This window comes from Pelobates fuscus, chromosome 5 (assembly GCF_036172605.1).
Source record: "Pelobates fuscus isolate aPelFus1 chromosome 5, aPelFus1.pri, whole genome shotgun sequence".
Classification (NCBI taxonomy): domain Eukaryota; kingdom Metazoa; phylum Chordata; class Amphibia; order Anura; family Pelobatidae; genus Pelobates; species Pelobates fuscus.
Window position 1 is genome coordinate 137115782 of NC_086321.1, and position 23976 is coordinate 137139757.

Consider the following 23976-nt stretch of genomic DNA (forward strand, 5'->3'; position numbering starts at 1 on the left):
GAGGGAAGGAGGTTCTCACCTAAGATTTAATGGTACATGGCCCTGTCCATCTTCCCATTGATGTGGTGCAGTTGTCCTGTCACTTAGCAAAAAAACACCCTCAAAGCAAAATGTTTCCACCTCTATGCTTGATGGTGGGAAAGGTGTTCTTTGGATCATAGGCAGCATTCCCCCTCCTCTAAACACGGCAAGTTGAGTTGATGCAAAAGAGCTTGATTATGGTCTCAACTGACCACAACACTTTAACCCAGTTAATTTAAATGGGTACACGTTATTTAGGAAGGATAGGAAAAACAAGAAGGGCGGTAGGGTATGTTTATATGTCAACCATGAGTTAAAGTCAAATCTTAGGCATGTGGAGTGTGATGAGGAAAATGTGGAGGCTTTATGGGTAGAAATCTGCTTGGGGCAAAAAAAGGGAAATCAATTATTGGTTGGGATATGTTATAAACCACCTAATGTAAATATTATTGAGGAAGAACAGCTGTTAGAGCAAATTGAGAGAGCTGCAAATCGAGGTAACACGTTAATTATTGGAGATTTTAATTACCCAGACATAAATTGGGATAGAGGGACTAGTACTTCAGCAAGGGGAATCAGGTTTTTGAATGTGTTAAATGACACCTTTATGTCACAACTGGTACAAGCACCAACTAGAAAGGATGCTTGTCTGGACCTCGTCATAACAAACAATTTTGATCTTTTAACCAATATTCAAGTAGGGGAGCATTTGGGAAATAGTGATCACAATATGGTAAATTTTGAAATAAACTCAAAAAAGAAAAAAGCAAGTGGGATATACTAAAACATATAATTTTAAAAAAGCCAATTTCAATAAGATTAGGGCAGCTCTACAACATATCGACTGGCATAAACTCCTTAGTGATAAAAACACAGGATAAATGGAAAATTTTCAAACAAATATTAGAAGGGTACATTTCTCAGTATGTACCATTGGGTAATAAATATAAAATAAACTAGTTAAAACCAATGTGGCTCAGTAGAGAAGTAAAACAAGAGATTCAAAATAAGAAAAGGGCATTTAAAGCATTTAAATAAGACAAATCAGAGGCATCCTATTTAAGATATAAGGAAGCCAATAATGCTTGCAAAAAGGCAATGAAAGTGGCTAAACTAGAAAATGAGAAATTGATAGCTAAAGAATGCAAAACCAACCCCACATTTTTTTTCAAGTACATCAATTCTAAAAAACCAAAAAAATGAAAATGGAAACAGAGTTGGGTTTATTAGCTAATGAAGACCAGGAAAAAACAGAAATTTTAAATAACAATTTTCTTCAGTATATATTAATGAGGATCCTATGGCAAGAGATGTGCAAATGATTGCTGCAAAAAACTTGCAGATAAGTTGTGATTGGATAACTCGAGACAAGGTGCTACAGCTATTAAAGAAAATTAATGTAAATAAAGCTCTGGGGCCTGACAGTATTCACCCACGAGTACTTAAGGAGCTAAGTGGGGAAATAAGTGTAACCTCTTTAATTTTTGAAGATTCTTTTGTTTCAGGTGTTGTACGGGAGGATTGGAGGAAGGCAGATGTTGTTCCTATATTTAAAAAGGGTTCAAAATCATTGCCTGGAAATTATAGACCTGTGAGCTTAACTTCTGTAACTGGGAAAATATTTGAAGGGCTATTAAGGGATAATATTCAGGAATTCATTGGGAAGAACTTTGTTATTAGTAATAATCAGCATGGTTTTATGAAACATAGGTCATGTCAAACTAACCTAATTGCATTCTACGAAGAAGTAAGTAGAAGTAAAGATCAGGGTGTTGCAGTGGATGTGATCTACTTGGATTTTGCCAAGGCATTTGCTACGGTTCCTCACAATAGGTTAGTCTTCAAACTAAAAGAAATTGGTCTAGATGAATATTCTTGTTCTTGGGTAGAACATTGGCTTAAGGATAGAGTACAACGAGTTGTAATTAATGGCACATTTTCAGGCTGGACAAAAGTGGCAAGTGGTGTCCCTCAGGGTTCTGTTTTGGGACCACTTCTATTTAACATATTTATAAATGATCTTGAAATAGGCATTGAAAGTCATGTATCAGTGTTTGCAGATGACACAAAACTTTGTAAAGTAATAAAATGTGAGCAGGATATTGCTTTGCTGCAGAGGGATTTGGATTGATTGGGGGACTGGGCACTAAAATGGCAGATGAAATTTAACGTAGAGAAATGCAAAGTTATGCACTTCGGGGTTAAGAATGCACAAGCAATTTACACACTAAATGGTAGTGAATTAGGGATAACCACACACGAGAAGGATTTGGGAATTGTTATAGACAACAAATTAGGCAGCAATATGCAATGTCAATCTGCAGTTGCTAAAGCCAGTACGGTTTTGTCATGTATAAATAGGGGCATACATTTTCGGGATGAAAATATAATTTTGCCTCTTTATAAATCGCTGGTAAGACCACCTTGAATATGCTGTGCACTTTTGGGCGCCTGTTCTAAAGAAAGATATCATGGCACTAGAAAAAGTCCAGAAATGAGCTACAAAATTGATAAAAGGAATGGAGCATTTTAGTTATGAAGAAAGGTTAAAAAAATTAAATCTGCTTAGTTTGGAAAAACGGCGCCTGGGAGGGGATATGGTAACTTTATACAAATATATTCGGGGCCAGTACAAACCTTTATCTGGAAATCTATTCATAAACAGGGCTATACATAGGGCATGAGGTCACACATTTAGGCTGGAAGAAAATTGATTTCATCTAAGGCAAAGAAATGGTTTTTATACAGTAAGAGCAATACGGATATGGAATTCTCTGCCTGAAGAGGTGGTTTTGTCAGAGTCACTACAGATGTTTAAACTGCAATTGGATAAATACTTACAAAAACATAACATACAGGGATATCATTTCTAATTAGTGGGGTAATAGCTGCTTGATCCAAGGAGACATCTGACTGCTATTTTGGGGTCAAGAAGGAATTTTTTCCTAGTTTGTGGCAAAATTGGAAGCGCTTCAAACTAGGTTTTTTGCCTTCTTTTGGATCAACAGCAACAACATATGTGAGGAAGGCTGAACTTGATGGACGCAAGTCTCTTTTCAGCTATGTAACTATGTAACCCAGTTCTCTTCTGAATAATTCAGATGTTCATTGGCAAACTTCAGACAGACCTGCACATGTGCTTTCTTCAGCAGGGGGATTTTGCGGGCGCTGCAGGATTTCAGTCCTTCACGGCATTAGTGTGTTACCAATTGTTTTCTTGGTGACTCTGGTCTCAGCTTGAGATCATTAATAAGAACCTCCCATGTAGTTCTGGACTGATTCCTTACCGTTCTCATGATCATTGAAACTCCACAAGGTGAGATATTGCATGGAGCACCAGACCGAGGGAGACTGACAGTTATTTTGTGTTTCTTCCATAATTACATAAATAATTTCATAAATATACACATAGACTTCAAATATATAATATATATATATATATATATATATATATATATATATACAGTTATATACAGTTGCAAGAAAAACTATGTGAACCCTTTGGAATGATATGGATTTCTGCACAAATTGGTCATAAAATGTGATCTGATCATCATCTAAGTCACAACAATAGACAATCACAGTCTGCTTAAACTAATAACACACAAAGAATGAAATGTTGCCATGTTTTTATTGAACACACCATGTAAACATTCAGAGTGCAGGTGGAAAAAGTATGTGAACCCTTGGATTTAATAACTGGTTGAACCTCCTTTGGCAGCAATAACTTCAACCAAACATTTCCTGTAGTTGCAGATCAGACGTGCACAACGGTCAGGAGTAATTCTTGACCATTCCTCTTTACAGAACTGTTTCAGTTCAGCAATATTCTTGGGATGTCTGGTGTGAATCGCTTTCTTGAGGTCATGCCACAGCATCTCAATCGGGTTGAGGTCAGGACTCTGACTGGGACACTTCAGAAGGCGCATTTTCTTCTGTTTAAGCCATTCTGTTGTTGATTTACTTCTATGCTTTGGGTCATTGTCCTGTTGCAACACCCATCTTCTGTTAAGCTTCAGCTGGTAGACAGATGGCCTTAAGTTCTCCTGCAAAGTGTCTTGATAAACGCGGAAATTCATTCTTCCTTCAATAATAGCAATCCGTCCAGGCCCTGACGCAGCAAAGCAGCCCCAAACCATGATGCCCCCACCACCATACTTTCCAGTTGGGATGAGGTTTTGATGTTGGTGTGCTGTGCCTCTTTTTCGCCACACATAGTGTTGTGTGTTTCTTCCAAACAACTCAACTTTGGTTTCATCTGTCCACAGAATATTTTGCCAGTACTGCTGTGGAACATCCGGGTGCTCTTGTGCAAACTGTAAGCATGCAGCAATGTTTTGTTTGGACAGCAGTGGCTTCCTCTGTGGTATCCTCCCATGAAATCCATTCTTATTTAGTGTTATACGTATTGAAGATTCGCTAACAGGGATGTTAGTATTTGCCAGTGACTTTTGTAAGTCTTTAGCTGACACTCTAGGATTCTTCTTCACCTCATTGAGCAGTCTGCGCTGTGCTCTTGCAGTCATCTTTACAGGACGGCCACTCCCAGGGAGAGTAGCAGCAGTGCTGTACTTTCTCCATTTATAGACAATTTGTCTTACCGTGGACTGATGAACAGCAAGGCTTTTGGAGGTACTTTTATAACCCTTTCCAGCTTCATGCAAGTCAACAATTTTTAATCGTAGGTCTTCTGAGAGCTCTTTTGTGCGAGGCATCATTCCCATCAGGCAATGCTTCTTGTGAAAAGTAAACCCAGAACTGGTGTGTGTTTTTTATAGGGCAGGGCAGCTGTAATCAACACCTCCAATCTCATCTCATTGATTGGACTCCAGTTGGTTGACATCTCACTCCAACTAGCTCTTGGAGATGTCATTAGTCTAGGGGTTCACATAGTTTTTCCACCTGCACTGTGAATGTTTACATGGTGTGTTCAATAAAAACATGGCATCATTTCATTATTTGTGTGTTATTAGTTTAACCCCTTAAGGACCGGACTGTTTTTGCGATGTTTTACATTTGCAACCAGGCATCTTTTTACACTTTTGTGGTGTTTGTGTTTAGCTGTAATTTTCCGCTCTCTCATTTACTGTTCCCATACAAATTATATATTGTATTTTTCAGGACAAAAGGGGCTTTCTTTACATACCATTATTTATATAATCTCATGTCATTTAATTTAAAAAAAATGAAAAATATGATGAAAAATTGAAAGAAATACATGTTTTTTGACTTTTATGTGAAAAATCTTTTACTCATCTACAAAAGCGAATAAAAAAAACTGCTAAATAGATTCAAAATGTTGTCCTGAGTTTAAAAATACCCAGTGTTTACATGCTTTTTGCGATTTTTTTGCATGTTATAGGGCTATAAGTACAAGTAGGATATTGCGGTTTCAAAACATACATTTTTAAAATGTATCAATAGTAACATTGTAACATTATTATCTGTCATAAATCTCTAAATAACACCCCACATGTACATATTTTTTAAAGTAGACAACCCAGGGTATTCAATATGGGGTATGTCCAGACTTTTTTAGTAGCCACTTAGTCGCAAACACTGGCCAAAGTTAGCGTTCATATTTGTTTGTGTGTGAAAAAAGTAAAAAACTAAATTAAACACTAATTTTGGCCAGTGTTTGTGACTAAGTGGTTACTAAAAAAGACTGGACATACCCCATTTGCAATACCTTGGGTTGTCTTCTTTTGCAAATGGTATGCCATCATGGGGGTAATTCTCATTCCTGGGCTACAATACGCTCTCAAAGGCAACGTAACCAACCTGGCCATTTTCAATGTAAAAATATTTGACCCATATATTTGACCCTGTAACTTTCAAAAACGCTATAAAACCTGTACATGGGGGGGGGGGGGAGGGGGGTACTGTTATACTCAGGAAACTTTGCTGAACACAAATATTAGTGTTTCAAAACTGGAAAATGTATCACAACAATTATATCATCAGTAAAAGTGCTGTTTGTGTGTGAAAAATGAAAAAAGTCACTTTCACTGACAATATCATCGCTGTGATATGTTTTCCTGTTTTGAATCACTAATATTTGTATTCAGCAAAGTCTCCCGAGTAAAACAGTACCCCCCATAAACAGGTTTTAGGGTGTCGTAGAACGTTACAGGGTAAAATGCAGTGCTAGCAAATTAAATTCTCTGGACTTTCGACCTGGGTTTGCAGGCAGGTCCCTCAAATTGCAATCAATAAAATTACTTAATTATGTAAAAATATTACATAAATACACACGTAGAATTTAAATATATATGCATATTTATATATTTGAAGTCTACGTGTATATTTATATAATTATTTATGTAATTTTGTATATGGACATATATATAAATTTCGTATTCTTTTTATTTATATATACATAGATATATATACAATTTCATTGTAAGTGTATTTTGATATAAATATATATATATTAATATCAAAATACAGTTAGAATAAAATTTCATATAGATATATATTTTTTTAATTTGTATTATTTTTACATATGTTAATTTAATTTAAATTACTTATTATTTGTATTTTATAAAAAATATATATATACAATATATATAGTTATTATATATATATGATATATATACGTGTGTAATTTAATTATAAGTAATTCTGGGAGTGTGAGAGAATTGTAGCCTACCAAAACATAAAGAGGCAGAAGTAGCGCTATCAGAGGGGGACAGCCAGGTCTCTGTAAGTGCAAGTAGTGTGAGTGAGTTTGAGGTGAAAAAGTCATGTATGGTTGTTGATTTTAAATTACTGCAGACAGAGCGGGTGTTCCAAAATGGACACTGAATGTTGTTTGAGAAGGTGAAGGGCCCCGGATTGGGAGAGACATCACCAGCTGCTAGAAGCAGGAGGAGAGAAAGTGACAGGAGGTGTGAATGGGTTTTGTATGCATGGGGTCTAGGATGAGATCGTTTGTGGGTAGGAGTGAGAGAGTAGAAAAATTAGTGCAAGACATGAGATGAAAGAAGGAGGGAGTGTAGCATAGAGGGGCATATGTACATGTGGATGGGGGAATGAGTAAAGTGGGTGTAAGGAGAGATTTTTATACTGATGGAGAAGGAGGAAATAAAGATTAGGAGAACACAGATCATTGCTAAACTGGGAATAAGTAAATTGGAAATAATTGGAATATCAAGAGCAGGCGATGGTAGGGTAAATATTAAGTTTTATGGGTTTAGAAAGTGCAGGAGTGTACTCAGTGGTGTATTTAGGATTTGTGCTGCACTAGGCAGGACAGTGCTCGGGCACCCCCCCCTAAGTTAAATTTTCCGCACCTCTACCCATCAAGGCCACACTTTAACTGACAGACGCTCACTCACTTACAGACGCACACTCTCACTGATAAATGCATACACTCACTGACAGGCACACACTCTCACTGATAAATGCATACACTCACTAACAGACACACACTCTCATATACACTGACAAACAATGACATACACACACTCACTGATTTGACACACTGATTGACAGACACACTATTACTCGGACACACACTGACAGACTCACTCTCACTGACAGACTTACTGACAGATGCTCGCTCTCACTGACAGACACACGCTCTCACTGACAGACGCACGCACTCACTCACTGACCGACACATACACACTGACTGACTGACACACACACACATTCACTGACCGACATACACACACATTCACTGATCGAGACACACACACATTCACTGACAGACACACACTCACTGACAGACACACACACTCAAATTCACTGACACACACTCACTGACTGACACACTTACTCACATTCACTGACAAACACACACACACACACACACATACACATTCACTGACACACACACACACACATTTCCCTCACAATTATTATTATTATTATTATTATTATTTTTAAATTGAAATCCATCCAGCCTCCCTATTTTTGGGATAGTTGGCTGGATTTTGCACCTGGGGTCCAGTGGGGCAGAGGCGGCCGGACGTGCATGCAGGTGGGCGGTTGTTTCCTGGGCGTGCACACCGCAGGGTGATGCCGGTAGCTGTAATATGATCGTTATTGCTGTTTCTTGATTTGTGTAGAGATTTGCAATACAGTTTATGTAGTAGTGTTACGTGCAAAATGTCTGGCTATACGTCCTACTCCCTAACTACCCCTTAACTAAACACTGTTATTTATGACATATTTAAATAAATATATATTCATAATTATTTATAACATTGACTTGCCAATTAACGTTATGACCAGGTAAATTTGCAATATATATTTTTTTGGAGGAGTCATATATTTGCTGTGGACATTTTCATATACTGTCTGAACAATTAGATTTGAGTGATACATATCACTATACAATAAAACAAAACAGATACAACTCTTTTTGAATCTTGAGTATATCTCATAAACATTACCTGTCAATACTTCATCTATAAAGCACCTGGAAAGAAAACATTACTAGTATTGGGTCAAAACTGCACAAAATAAATATGTTCTAAATATGGATTATCTCCCAGTCCTCATTAAAAAGACAAGAAATTAGGTTAAGTTGTCAATGTGACCTGAACAGGAAGAATAACTTCATTTAAGTCCAATGTCATCATCCAAGCCTATCACAATAATTATATGATCACATGACACAATAATAGAATGTCACTGAAAGTATAACAAATTGATCCTAATAGTCCCTTTAGTCCAGGTTTACCAAACGGTATTTTTCCCTCCAAAACTGTAGTTATCTAATGTGAACCTCCATGCATTTTTAGTAAGATGCCCCAGCTAAGGTCCTGCTGGGTACAGTTAGATTTCTTACTACTACTGAAGAGGAAACAAAAGCATTACAGGAAATACACCAATTTACTAGTTAACCACTTCTTTTCTATTATCTCTTCAAATATTTCAAGAGTTAGACTCAATGATAGAAAATCTGGGACAGATTTCATCTTCATTTAAGAACACCAGCTCTGCCAACTAATCATATCAATGTTGATCTACAAAACTACAATTGGTACAATTAGTGAATAAATCATAAATATAAGAATTAGTGAATAAATCATAAATATAAAATTCTCTTTTTATTTAATAGAGCAATTAAAAGTTCTAGACAAGCACATACAATATGTAAAATCAACATGTGTATATGTACAGTTGTATTGTTTATATTGCTAAACAAAAGACTCAAGCCCCTTAAGATGGATCTATTTTAATAATCAAAACCAAAATAAATAAATATCCTGATTGGGTCACAAAAATGACATCAAAAGCCAATCATGTCAATTCTTCATTTAACTTCAAATGATATGCCAATGTTTGTTAACCACTTGATGACAAAGGGTCAGGCAAATTCTTTGTATCATCTGTATTCTAGTAAGTCACCTGTTTGAAGAGGTTTGTATGTGTCCTTGTCTTATATGCTTTTGGTATATCAGTATTATTATTGTAAGTCTTATACGATAAAAAAAAAATATGTGATATTGTCACTGCAATCATAGCACTCCCCAATCTTTTCACCTTAACACTCAGAATATAAACTTTTTGCTTGAAAAGATGTAAAAGAAAAGATTGATAATTCAAAACTGTATATGTTCTATTAAAAGAAAGTGGTGACATGATGTACTGTATGAACCAGGAGATTGACATCTGGTTCCAGGTTACTCCAAAGACAATTTGTGGCATAAACATTAAGCCTGTAAACTACAGCATATTTCTTTATGCCTTGCTGTTAAGTTGTCTTATCCGCAGCATGCCATCTTTGTACTTTACTCAATATGAAGTATTTAAATTGACCTATAATTCAGGTTGCCGAAAGCACATTACGCCATTAAAAGAGCAATTCCTTTTGCTTTCCATTGCCAATGAAATAAAAATCCAAGGTACATGTGCTGAGGTTTACAACATTTTGTGCCCTTGTACTGTCCTATTGATCTAAATGCTTATGTGATTACTTCTTCAGCTGAAATCTTACACTACTGGGGCAGAACCTATAGTTACCAGACCAGCTACTCTATCCTCTACTGTGAGTAGAAAATGTTCTCTAAATATATATCAGATACTGATAGGCCATTTTGTCTCTTTTTCTTTGCTTCTAAATAAACTCACCCAATATTAATTTGTGCAAATATAAGTATGTGTTTAAAATAGGCTGACATATGCAGAACTGCTATCCATGAAAATAAAATAAACAAAAATGATCCATAAAGGATAAAAAATAAAAAGCAAAATGTGATTCTAATATATATAACTCTGTTATATATGCAGTTGAGTTCAAAAGTTTGCATACCCTTGGAGAATTGGTAATATATGTACAATTTTTAAAGAAAACATGAGTGAGCAGGCAAAACACATTTATTTTATTCAACTGTAGGTTATGACAGAATGGCACAATCATAAAACAAAACATGGCAAAAAAAATAAATAAAAATGAAACGACCCCTGTTCAAAAGTCTGTATACTCTTAGTTCTTAATACTGTGTACTGTGCCCCCTTCAACATCAATGACAGCATGCAGTCTTTTGTAATAGTTGTCTATGAGTACCCTAATTCTTGCAGGTAGTATAGCTGCCCATTCGTTTTGGTTAAATGGCTCCAGGCCATGCAAAATCTTTGGTCATCTGGAATGAACCACATGTTTGAGATCTCCCCAGAGTGGCTCGATGATATTAAAATCAGGAGACTGTGATGGCCACTCCAGAACTTCAGATGTGGATAATTAACCTTTAATTGCCATTTTAACCTGTGTGTGTCACCGTGTGTGTTTGTAACAAGGCCAAACATTCAAGGATAAGTAAACTTTTAATTAGGGGCATTTGGGTGATTTCTGTTATTATGATTTAAAAGGAGCCAAACAACTATGTGATAATAAATGGTTTCATTTGATCACTATCCTTCAATAAAACATTTTTTATTCAGTCATATTTTCAAAATAAATTTCAGAATGTTTGCCAGGGTATGCAAACTATTGAGCACAACTGTAACTATAAACAGTTGTAATCAAAACTATTCAACCTTACTGATAATCAGTCAACATTTACAGACTTTCAGCTGTTTAAAATGAACAATTCAATCAAAAGTAATTAAAGTAGATCAACACAATGAATGCTTCAAGTGGTTACCCTAAATTCAACTAAAAATGCAATTCAAAATGATTTAACTCCCTGAATAGAAATTCTCAAAATAGCACAAATATGCAAAATATGTGTTGTCTTAAGCACATCTGATGCAACAACTCAAGGACTTAATTAGTTGTACTAGGTGTGCGTGAGCTGGAACACTTGAAATACCTGAACTAGGGTTTATTTGAGTGTCACGTTTGACTGCATGTTAGAAATATGGTCAAAAGAAATAAGTCAACAGAATGGTCCACAGAGTTAAGAGAAGAGATCATCGCCCCCTTCACAAACAAGGATCAGGATACAAAAGATAGAGAAAGCACTGAATGTTTCTAAAAACACACTTGGAAGCATATTTCACAAGTTCAAAGTTGAACGAACAGTGGTTATGCTCATGACTGGATTAACATAGGGGCTGATGGAGCTGCAGCTCCAGGCCCATGCCCATGGAACAGGCCCATTGTTAAAAAAAATTACTACTACTACTACAACTACTACTCTTCACATGCTCTTGTTTAAGTATGGAAACTTAAGAGGGATGTAGGGGAACAAAACTTGTGTAGACTGACTGACAATGAAATTTGTTAAGGTAAAGCTAACTTTTTGCACTATGCAAATGCTCCTGCTGCTAACACTGTGGCATGTTCCCTTATACTCCCCATATCCATTTTTCCTCTTTCCACGACTGTATAGCACAATCATCTGCTAGTAATGAGAGGAGTGGACAAGTGAGTGCTAGGGGATAGTCCTTAGAAAGGGTGGAGCAAGCATATTATTAAATGCATTTATGCCAAGCTCAGGGTGCTGTCTGCATAGTATGCCCTCTGTTGGCCAGCATGCATTATTGGCTGGCAGCCTGTCATGCATTTACACAAGGCTGACTTTCTTATTCTTCAGGCAGACATGCTCCCTTTTCAGGTTCTGATTTTGTGACTCGCGTCAGTAGCCCGCCTTTTTACTCCATCCACCGACATTCTACTTCACCCTACTTGCTGTTAGGGGGTACGGATTTACTTGTGTAATGGAAGGCACCTTGACCCCAGGCTCAAGGTGCTAAGATGACCGGATGCCCAGTCTATTTTTGCTTTCATGTTGTGCTTTGGACTTTTGGTCTAGGTTTCAGTGTCTGACAAGTAAGCATAAAATCTTGACTTGTGACATTCTGTGATTTCTGCAGCTTCACCCTCAGACTCCCATTCTTATGTCCTAATGCTTAGTTGAAATATGCTTAGTTCTGTTAATTCCTTTTATGGTGCAGTGTGACTTCAAACATCCGTTTTTTTGTTGCGCAAGTCACAAAGCTGTTTTTACAAAGTAGTATATAATCTGTAAACATACACAATAAAAAACGGAAGTAATCTTTCAATCCAAACGGTCTGGTCTGATCTGATTGCTTTCTCTGAGCAGCTCGTAATAGAAGTGTCAGTTTGGTTTCCACCTGAACATATCTCCGGGTGACTTAATATCCGTGTCACTTGAAAGATGAAAGTGAGAGATTAGCATTGGGCATGTTTTCTTATAGCTATATCCTGTGAGTTTCCCTCCAGCAAGACCTCTGCCACATACATGATTCTTGAGAGGTATGACTTTTAGTGTTTTCTGCTGATAAAATGTTGTAATAAGGCCCATCATAATTGTCAGCACCAGGCTCACTTGGCTCTTAATCTGGCCCTGGTTACCCTACCTGGATGGGGCAGAAAAAGGAAACTATCAATTGCTGAAACCAGATTTCTGAGAAGGCATGTTGTTATAAATCCTCGAGTGACTGCAAAAGACCTGCAGCAAGACTTGGTGGCAACAGGCACTGAGGTTTCAGTAAGCACAATAAGGCGCATACTAAACGCAGAAGGTTTTTCATGCCAGAACTCCAAGACATACACCACTACTGACATAAAAGCTAGAAAAGTCGGCTCCAATATGCTCAAAGTCATTTAAATGAGCCACACAAGTTTTGGGATACAATTTTGTGGAGCAGTGATACAAAACTAGAACTTTTGGGCCCAATAGATCAGCGGTATGTCTAGAGAAAGAAGAATGAAGCATGCGCTGAAAAAAACACTCTGCCTACAGTTCAGCATGGCAGTGGGACTGCTTTGTATCCTCTTGCACTGGAAACCTGCAGCGTGCGAAAGGCAAGATGAATACATTGTAGTATCAGAAAATCCCAGGAGAAATGCCGCTTATGAGGAAACTGAAGGTTGGGCGTCATTGGACCTTCCAACAAGACAATGATCCCAAGCACATACCTCAAATTCCACCATGGCTTAATTACAGAAGAAGTCCTGGAAAATTCTACATGGGACATCACAGTCACCTGATTTGAACCCCATAGAAAATCTCTGACGGGATTTGAAAAAGGCGCGTACAGCACGCAAACCCAAGAATATTTCCAGCAGGTCCTAACAGCAAAAAGGTGTTCCATTACTAAAGATGCTTGTCATGAAGATTTGAATAATTTTGTGACTTGATAAGTTGCATTTTAAATTGAATTTGAGGAAATAACTTAAAGTATTCATTGTGTTGAGCTATTTCAATTGCTTTTGTTTGATCTGTTCATTGCAAACAACTGATGTCAAGCTGAAAGTCTGCACATTTTCACAATAATCCTGATTTAAATCTGGGGATTGAATAATTTTGATTGCCACTGTAGCTAACTATATATTAATACATGTTATATATAACTATATGTAGTTAAGGCTATGTATTGGGGGAATATGATTATGAAGGAATCACTAAGCGGAAAATTCTTACATTTGATATGTGTGTTCATGAATTCAATAAATTCAAAACAGCAGGCAGGCAGATAAAACCTCTTCTTAGTACCTCACGCATTCCTTACGCACACTGACGGTAAGCTCCGCCTCCCAGAAAAAACATGCTCGTCACTCGGTTCTTGTTCGAAGCTGGTGATACACGGACGTACCAGAGGCAGTGATTGCGTGAGGAACTAAGAGGAAGTTTTACCTGCTGCTATTTTAACAGTGTGTTACAATAAAGATTATGTATCTCTACTACAGCCTCAAATCTGCATATGCACATCTAATGGAGCTTCTATAGTTAGAGCAGACTTCACTGCTTTATGTTTGTGAATTATTTTCCTCATTTTTATTGAAACATTTTTTTAAAAACAATATTACTCTATATTTTTCATTTTTTTTTGTGTTTCTCTATATTATATATTAGATACCTTATTGGGACATTCCTCATAATATATATATTTGCTAAGGTGAGTAAAGTACTATATTGATTGGAGCATAGTTTGTGGTAACACTTTATTTTTGCACAATATCCCACAATTGTGAGTTTTGGCACATTGCACTTTAATTGATTTTAGTGTATATCACATGCTATATCGCACCATTTTCATATACACTCTCAAGGTTGATGTGTAAATATTTTGTATAGGTATTGTCTTAAAGACACAGCACACAGTATTGTTTTGTTTTTTTCATCTAATCTATGCTATGCATCTATTGGTAATATCCACAAATTATCAATCAAATTATCCATTCATCCATGAAATGCATGCCCCATTATGGGAAACAGACTTGAACCAGACAACAATCTGGTTATTTTAACCTTTCATGAGCATACCAATGGGATATGTAGTATTTCCTTATTTCCTATTTCCTCATCTAACATACTTTTCTCTACAAATATTTACTAATTTATGATTACACAAGGTACATTTTGATATTTGTCACTGTCGTGATGATACGTTTATGTCAAGCTGAAAAGTACATTATTTGCATATTTGATAAAGACATATACCACCAAACAGAATGCTGTTCTATACCCTGCTAAGGCTTCACAAATAACATTTTTCAAAATAAAATTAGCCCCTTGCATAGTATTAAATGACATGGAAAAAGGTAAATCAAAATGGCTTCAGAACAATCTATTTCTATGGTTTCGGAACACTATACCATGTCCCTCTGAAATGCCTCTAACAGGTGTTTTTATTTAGTCTTCAAAATCAATTAATCCTATCTCTGTTCATTTTGGTTTTACTTGCACTCAATTTTCAAATGTTCATTAACAATTATCTGCCTTTTATTTCAACAGTCAGATCATGTTTTCAAAGTTCATATTTAATTTTGTGATACCACACTGAGTAAAAGCCTGATTTAGCAAAAAGGTACACCATGTTTCTCATCTGTGCTATTCTTTTAAAAGGCACTATTGCATATCTATACTATGACATCTTATAACCTAGATGCTGAAGATAAACATACTGAATATCATTGACCACAGTATGAATATCTTTGTAAATTTTAAGTATATGAAATGAAAGAATTACTCAGGTAATGCATCAAAGATTCGAGGATAGAGAAGCTTTAAACAACTTATGTTAAAAGCATAGATGCATAATAGAATTATTAATGGACTTGTGGCAAACATTCATTGAATAAGACTGAACAGTCAAATCGACATGTTTGGGTGTGGATTAAAAGAAGCTTGATTTTGACACACCAGTCCAAACAAATTTTGCAAAAGTCTAATTAATAACTGTGAATGCGGTCAATAGATAACATTATAGTATTTTACTTTTAACAATTAAATGTTAACAAAAGTAAGTTTCTCTTACCATTGACAGAGGTATCACTCCTATAATATCTCTTTCGGTGACATATATTTTGGATACACCAAGGTCTGATGTGCTTTGTCCAAGGTATTCGATCTGCCAGGTGATTATCTGGACCCCTGATGGGTCACTTACACTGCCAATTCTAAAATCTATCTGGAAAATTTCATAGAAGGCTTCATCCGTTCTGTGAATAAAAAGAGAGGCATGTCAGTTGAACATTTCCAGCTATAATTCAGAAAGGCATAAAGACAGAAATAAATTAGAACAGTAATACTTTACACTTGCTTGTTTATAAACTGTAAGTGAATTATGTAGACACTTCAAATACCACTCTCAAACATCACACTGTGCTTACAATGTTGACATAACCAATGTAGGCCTATAAAGAATGCCTGGCATTTGTACAGTAAATGTAATGTCTCATTATTTTTATGGATCTCTGAAGATAATTTATATAGAAAATTGAAACTGAGTATTTCATTTTTGTGACCTTGTAGGGCTGTTTTTGCTCTTCACCAAGTAAATAGTTGTATCTCATATAAAGTGAATCTCTCATGATAACCATTGCATAGATTCAGTTTAAAAGAAATAACCATCTTTACACAATTTGTGAATAAAAATGCTAGCACATGTGTAAATTAAAATATATTTTTATATTTTTAATTAGTCCTATGTTCATTTTTTCATTAGCTTTACTGCTATATTAAACACAACAAAATTCCTGGCCAACTAGGTGTGTTGTCTCAATACCTACAAGTGACATGACATCTCCCCATGACTTTTATCACTTATATGCTTCGTTTGGAGGGGTTATGCAGACCTTTATAGATAGAGCACACTTAGTATTCCCATGTTATAACCTTTAGCAGCATATGTAATATATAAAAATGCCACACCATGCCATTATGAATGTCTGACATTATATAATTGTGTAACAAAGTTGCTATTCCATTATTTACTTCTTGCAGAACATATCTCAACTAGAGTCAGTTATGGAATACATAACCAACAAGAAAATGTATAATAAACAGAAATGGAGTTTCATGATGTGAATGTGTATCAAATGTATGCTACTGCCTCTTAAAAATTGGTTGTGGGTTGAGACCTTTGCAGAACAGCATCTAGGATAGTGCATCACCTTGTTATATGCCACATTTTATGTTAACCTGCAATTGGCTTCTAGAGTTGTTTTTCACTGAGACGATTGCATCTGTAGTTAGTTGGTGTTGAACCCTTGTGAGGATCCTTCATGACCAGTATTGTTCTATATTGTCTTAGCCTGTAAGGGTGGGAATCTGTTGCTAGTATCTAGTTAATTTGTGTTAACGTTAATGCAGCATTGCTAATTTCTTTATCCTGGTGCTGACCAACTCTTCATGTGGGCTACTTGTTATGGATATCTCCAACTGTAAATTGTTCAGTTTTGGGAGCATGCAGTAGTCTTATTTCAGGTCTAGTAGCCACTGACCCTTAGTGTTTTGTGATGCTTCTTATTTTGTATGTATTTCAACAAATTTCAGTAACTATTTTATGAAGTGTTAAATTCTATAAACTTAAACTGGTAAACAAGATTTCCACAGAGCTACCATACTATATATTGCATAACAAGAAGTAAAACTGAAGTATACAGCATCATGATTAAATGAGATATGGATGTGAATAATTGCCATGGAGCAAAGCTATTGTATATAACCTCACAGATTAATAAATACTACCACAGAGCTAAAGGCAATACAATGACTGACCAAATATTGCCAAAAGCAACATCACTCAATGCAATATAACAACTGGTGATATACAGGATGGACCAAAGGGATGAGGAAGTTGCCATTACATCATGTTCGGCCATGTTCAAGTGTGTACATTTCGTAGCCTTCTCTAGGGCAGTATAACTGCCTCACGGACAGCATACAGCCTGACAAGGTCATATAAAACATACGCAATGCATAAATAAACAAAAGAATAAGAGAAAAATAAATAGAAGGAAAGAAAATGATAATACATAAAAATTATAGCCTTCTGTGGACATTGTGCTTTCTGCACTTGCCATCTATGTGTTTGCAGCAGATGTAATCAAGTGTCTGAGGTCTGCAATGTCCCTGATCTTGGTATAAATGGTATGACCCTGAGGATGGACCTGCAGCTTGTTCTCCTAAGCCCAGCATGGCGAGAAAGGCTGGGGTGTCTGACCCCAAGGTAATAGTATGAATAGTCCCGTTGTGCGTGACTTGCAATGTCTTGGGGGTTCCCCACCAATATGCCACCCCTGTTGCTCTCAGTTGTGATGTGAGAGGCCTCAGAGATTTGTGTCAGAAGAGAGTAGCTTTTGTAAAGTCTTGGAGGAAAAATAGATAGGAGCCTTCGAAAGTCAGTGGGGTCTTGCCCTTCAGGGCCAGCATGGTTAGTTTTTTGTCCTGAGAGAACATGCATAGGAGGATTGCATCTCTGACCTGGTTAGGTGGTGGGTTAGGTGCTCCCGATATCCGGTAGACTCCGTCGATCATAAATTTTTGGCTACTGGGTTTGACAGGATGGATTGCAGCAGTCGCCGAATAAAATGTAGTTCTTCCACAGTTATTGCATTTGGGACGCCGCGGATCTCAATATGGTTGCCGTGCTGCCTATCTTCCAGCACAGTTATACTGAGCGACCTTACCTCGTGTTGCCTTTGGAGCTGGGTGAGCGAGTTTCGTGTGGCAGAGGAGTCTGTGTGAATGGCAGCGATTTTTGCTTCAGCTGTGGTGACTCCATCTGTGACTGTTTGTATGTCTGTAGTAATGCGTGCCAGGTCTGCTGCCCATAGCTTGTGAATACCTACTAATAGTTTTAAATAATTTTTAAATCATTCTTGGTGGTAGGAACTGTGCCGTCAAATGGTTCAGGATTGCAGGAATCATTCTTGTGTTTTTTGTTTTTTTTTGTCTACCTTCTGTAGTGAATGTAAACACAAGAATGATTCCTGCAATAGTGCTGGACAATCAAATCACTATTAACCCCTTCAGGACGGAGTCAATAGTACACGTTCTGATCAAAACAAAACGTAAACAAAAACTGGAATTTGCGCTATATGTCTGTTCAACCGTAATTCACCTCTTTCATATTAAATGCACCCACACTTATTATATATCATTTTTTTTTTTTTTCAATTTAAGATTTTTATTTTTTTTTTGAAATTGAAATATAGAACAATAAGATGTGTCACAGAATGCATTACCAAATATTGCATACATTACAGTAGAATACACAAAAATTGAGTTTCACAGTAAATACTTTCATGGAATGTATACAAAACAGTAGATAACACAATAATTAAGGTTCAAGACAGAGTAAGTGAGTAAGCCAACTGATAAACTGTCATGGCAAGGTAGTTACTCAACATATATTCAAGTTGGTCAACCAAAGAAAAAAAAAAAAAAAAAAAAAAAAAAAAAAAAAAAAAAAAACAACAACAAATGAAACAATATTTAAAATTCAACCAGGTAGAATTAATAGGAAATAGCTTGACGGAGAGGGTAGGCGCAGTTGTTGCAGTGTTGCTAGTTATGGCAGGGAATAATTAAGTAATTCAATGAGACCGTTTGTACGAAATCACAGGTTAGATTCGAGCATTGCATTAAATGTGTGTGTATTTTAACTGAGATAGTAGATTGACGTGAGGTTGTGTTTAAGGTGGGCATTCGAATGTTGAACGACATGAGTTACGTGGTGGGGAGGTTGTAGGGGGGGGGAGAGGATTGGGAGGTGAAAGATTCAAGCGGATTTAGGCTTAGAGTATTCGATGCCTTTAGTTGCCAGGAAGTGCAGCCAAGGCTTCCAGATTTTGGTAAAGGTTTGAAAATTTTTTGTTTGTGCATAGGTTATTTCTTCCATTTGTCTGACCTCGTCTACTTTACTAATCCACTCTCTGATAGAAGGGATTTGTGCTTGCTTCCAGTATATAGGAATGAGTTGTGACGCCGCCATTACTAAGTAATTGAACAGTGAGGCTTTGTTTTTTCCGATATCTGGAGGGGCTAAGGAGAATAAGTAATGTTGCGGTGTAAGCGGAATGGTAGCAGCAAGTATCAGCTGTGTTATGACCTGAATCCTCTTCCAGAATGTTGCAATCCGTGGACAAAGCCACCAAATGTGGGCATGATGTGCTAGGTCGTGATTGCATCTCCAGCATGTCTGTTGTGTCAGATTATGTATTTTTTTAAGTTTAGCTGGGGTGAAATGCCAACGGGTGATGCGTTTATAATTACTTTCTTGAGCAGCGGTGGATGAGGTGGATTTGTGTGCGATCATGAAAATTTTTTTCCAGTCAGAGTGAGGTATGTCTATTTGCAGTTCCTCCATCCAATGTTTTGTGCTAGCAGGTAAAGATATATCTCTAGATTTCCTTATTAGTCTATACATGATAGAAAGTGATTTCTTTGTGATTGTGTGTTCTGAACAAAGTTGTTCAAAGTCTGTCAGTGGTCTTTTCTCTGCAAGAAAGAGATTGGCACTTTTAAGGAAATGGATCAGTTGGGCATAGTGTAATCGTTGGTTGCCCGTTGGGGTGGTGTTGGGAATTAGATGAGTCAAGGATTTTATGTTATCGTTGGTGTCGGTGATATCTTTTAGTTGTAAGGCCTCGCCGGAATGGTAGAGGTCATACGTGCTCCCTGATTGCCCTCTTTGAAAATCTGGATTGTGCGTGAGAGGATATAGCGGGGAGGGGTGAGGGGCAATTGATGATGTTTTGGTTAGCTTCTGCCATATTTGAAGGGTAGGTCTAATCGTGGGATGGTTATCAATTGTGAGTTGACGCTGAGCTGGGTTTGTGAATAGCCATGGTCTTAAATGTAAAGGTATGGGCGAAGATACATTTTCAATCTGCACCCAGTGGAGGTTTGGGTTAGGTCGCGACCATTCGTAAATTCGGGCCAGGTGGGTTGCTTTGTGATATGTTTCAAGATCCGGGAGGTTAATTCCTCCCTGATCCCTAGTGTTGTTTAGTGTCGAGAGGGCTAAACGTGGATGTTTGTTGGTCCATATAAAGTTGTTAATTAAGGTTCTGATTGTTTTGAAGAACTTGTTAGGTATCATGATGGGTAATGTTTGAAGCGGGTATAATAGTCGCGGCAAGATATTCATCTTTATTATATTAGATCTACAGAACCAGCCGAAACAGGGTTTCTGCCAGGATTGCAGATCCAAGTCAATGGATTTCACTAGGGGAGGAAAGTTTAGATCGAAGAGGTTGTTTAGGTTTGATGGAATGTGAACTCCTAAGTATTTAATTGAATGAGGAGCCCAAGAGAAATGAAAGTTTTCCCTCAGTGTTTTATTGTGTGAGGAGTGGGAGCAGATTGGCATTAATTCACATTTCGATAGGTTGGCCTGGAAGTTGGAAATCGTACCATAAATCTTCATTTCTGTGAGGATGTGTGGTAATGTGGTAAGCGGGTTAGAAATGGTGAATAGGAGGTCGTCCGCAAACGCCGTAACCTTGTATTCGTGGTTTGCAATTTGAATTCCTTGAATGAGATAATTATCTCTGATCCCTTGTAAGAAGGGCTCTAAGACGAGGACGAACAAGAGAGGGGAAAGCGGGCATCCCTGCCTTGTGCCATTTGTAATTGTGACTGGGCGAGATAGTTGGCCATTAATGCGAATTCTTGCTGTCGGAAATGAGTAGATGGTAGATAACCAAGTCAACCAACGAGGGCCAAAGCCTAAGTGCTGCATTGTATGTGTAAGCAGCGCCCAGCTGACCCTATCAAAGGCCTTTTCCGCATCTATGGCCAGCAAGGCACTGCGAACCTTGTGTTTTTGAGCCCAGTGAATGATGTTTATAATTTTCGTTGTGTTGTGTTTAGCTTCTCTAGTGGGGATGAATCCCGCCTGGTCCTGGTGTATGAGTAGAGGAAGAAAGGGTTTTAGTCTGGTGGCTAGTATTTTGGTTAAAATTTTTAAGTCGATGTTAATTAAAGAAATCGGCCTGTAGTTTCCACAGAGTGAGGGGTCTTTTCCTGATTTAGGAATTAGAGATATATTAGCCTGCAAAGCTGAGGTGGGCAGTGTGGTTGCTAAATTTCGTACATTGAATGCCTCTATGAAATGTTGGGCTAATGTTGGGGAAAGTATTTTATAATATTTCCCAGTGTAACCATCTGGACCAGGGCTTTTACCCAATCGAAGTGTTTTGACAGTGTTAGTGAATTCCTCTATTGTGATGGGTTCCTCTAGGTAAGCAATATCGCTTGAAGGGAGGGTTTGTTTGATCCTAGTACTTAAGAAATGTTGGATATCCTCCGAGGCAGGAGTTGATGTATTAAGGTTGTATAAATTAGTGTAGTACTTATGGAAAGAATTTATAATGTCTGGCATATGTCTGGACGTAGAACCGTCTTCCGATTTGATTTCAGAAATGAATGTGGACTGTTTTGGTTGTTGGAGGGTTTGAGCCAAGAGTTTGCCTGCCTTTCCCCCCTTCGTATAGTATGTATGTTTGGTCAGAGAGATTTTGCGTTTGGCGTGGAGATGTAAAAGTGTAGTCAGTTCAGATCTCTTTTTTAATATGTTTTTATATTCCTCTAGGCCTTTGAGCCCTTGGTGGTGTCTGCTTTCAAGTATTTTTAACTCACGAATCAGTTGTGTGATCGTGTGTTCTCTCTTCCGCTTTAATTGGGACGCTATTTTAATCAGTTCGCCCCTTACTACCGCTTTGTGTGCCTCCCAAATCAAAGCAGGCGAGCTATCGGGGTGGGCGTTGTCCGAAAAATAGGAGGTGATTGTATGTTGGAGTTGTGAAATTACCTCAGGGTCGTTAAGGATTAGATCGTTAAGTTTCCATTGGGATGTCGGGTTAGGTATGGAAGGGATCAACAGATCCATCGTCAGAGGTGCGTGGTCCGACCAAGTAATCGGCCCGTACGAGGCCGATTTAGCTAAGTGGAGGAATCTGTGTTGGAGGAAGAAGGCGTCAATACGGGAATAAGTTCCCGATGGAGGGGAGTAAAATGAATAATCCTTACGTGTAGGGTGGATGGTTCTCCAACTATCGAATAGTTGTGCTTCGAAAAGTGTTGTGGAGATTTGTTTCCGAGTCTGAGTTAGGTGCAGTTGGGATGTGGCAGTGGAGTCAAGGTCACCATCCAGTGAGATATTGATATCCCCGCCTGCGATAAGAATGCCTTCCTGGAAGGAGGTTAGTTTATATAGTATTTTTTTCAGTGTTGCATTTTGTTTTTTGTTGGGCAGATATAAATTGGCTAATTTATATATCATTTTGTTCAGGAGAAACAGGGCTTTCATTTCATATAAAATATTTATATATGAAACAATTTATTATGAATAAAATAAAAAAAACTGAGAATTTTTTTTTTAATTTGTAGTTCTGCCTCACATTTTAGCTGTAAATGTCATAATACTGTTAGGTGTTACTGCAACAAAATGCACATATTTGTAATCAGCGATGTCTCACGAGTACAACAGTACCCCCCATTAACAGGTTTTATGGTGTTTTGGAAAGTTACAGGGTCAAATATAGAACGTTCCATTTTCAAATTGAAATTTGCCAGATTAGTAATGTTACCTTTGAGATGGTGTGGTAGCCCAGGAATGAGAATTACCCCCATAATGGCATACCATTTGAAAAAGTAGACAACCCAAGGTATTGAACGTGGTGTATGTTTAGTCTTTTTTAGTAGCCACTTAGTCACAAACACTGGCCAAAATTAGCATTCGTATTGGTTTTTGTGTGAAAAAAGCAAAAAACTAATATTTGGCCAGTGTTCGTGACTACTAAGTTGCTACTAAAAACGACTGGACATACCCCATTTGCAATACCTTGGGTTGTCTACTTTTGCAAATGGTATGCCATCATTGGGGTAATTCTTATTCCTGGGCTACCATACGCTCTCAAAGGCAACATAACTAATCTGGCAAATTTCAATGTCAAAAAAATGAAATGCAAGCCTTATATGTGACTCTCTAACTTTCCAAAACACCATAAAACCTGTACATGGGGGGTACTGTTATTCTCGGGAGATTTCACTAAACACAAATATTAGTGTTTTAAAACAGTAAAACATATTACAACAATAATATAGTCCATAAAAGTGCCGTTTGTTTGTTTGTAAAAAAATGCAAAAAACGTCACTTTTACTTAAAATATCATCATTGTAATACAATTTACCAGTTTGAAACACTAATATTTGAGTTCAGCGAAGTCTCCCGAGTAAAACAGTACCCCCTATATACAGGTTTTATGGTGTCTTGGAGAGTTACAGGGTCAAATAT

At 37.3% G+C, this 23976-nt stretch overlaps 1 protein-coding gene across 1 annotated transcript in view; it reads right to left on the reverse strand.

Moving 5' to 3' along the window:
* Positions 1–23976, reverse strand: part of TMEM132D (transmembrane protein 132D) — a 1105315-nt gene that overhangs the window by 347723 nt on the left and 733616 nt on the right. The window contains exon 4 of the mRNA XM_063454342.1: positions 15706–15889. Within this exon, the coding sequence (XP_063310412.1) occupies positions 15706–15889 (184 nt within the window). The remainder of the gene's footprint in view (positions 1–15705; positions 15890–23976) is intronic.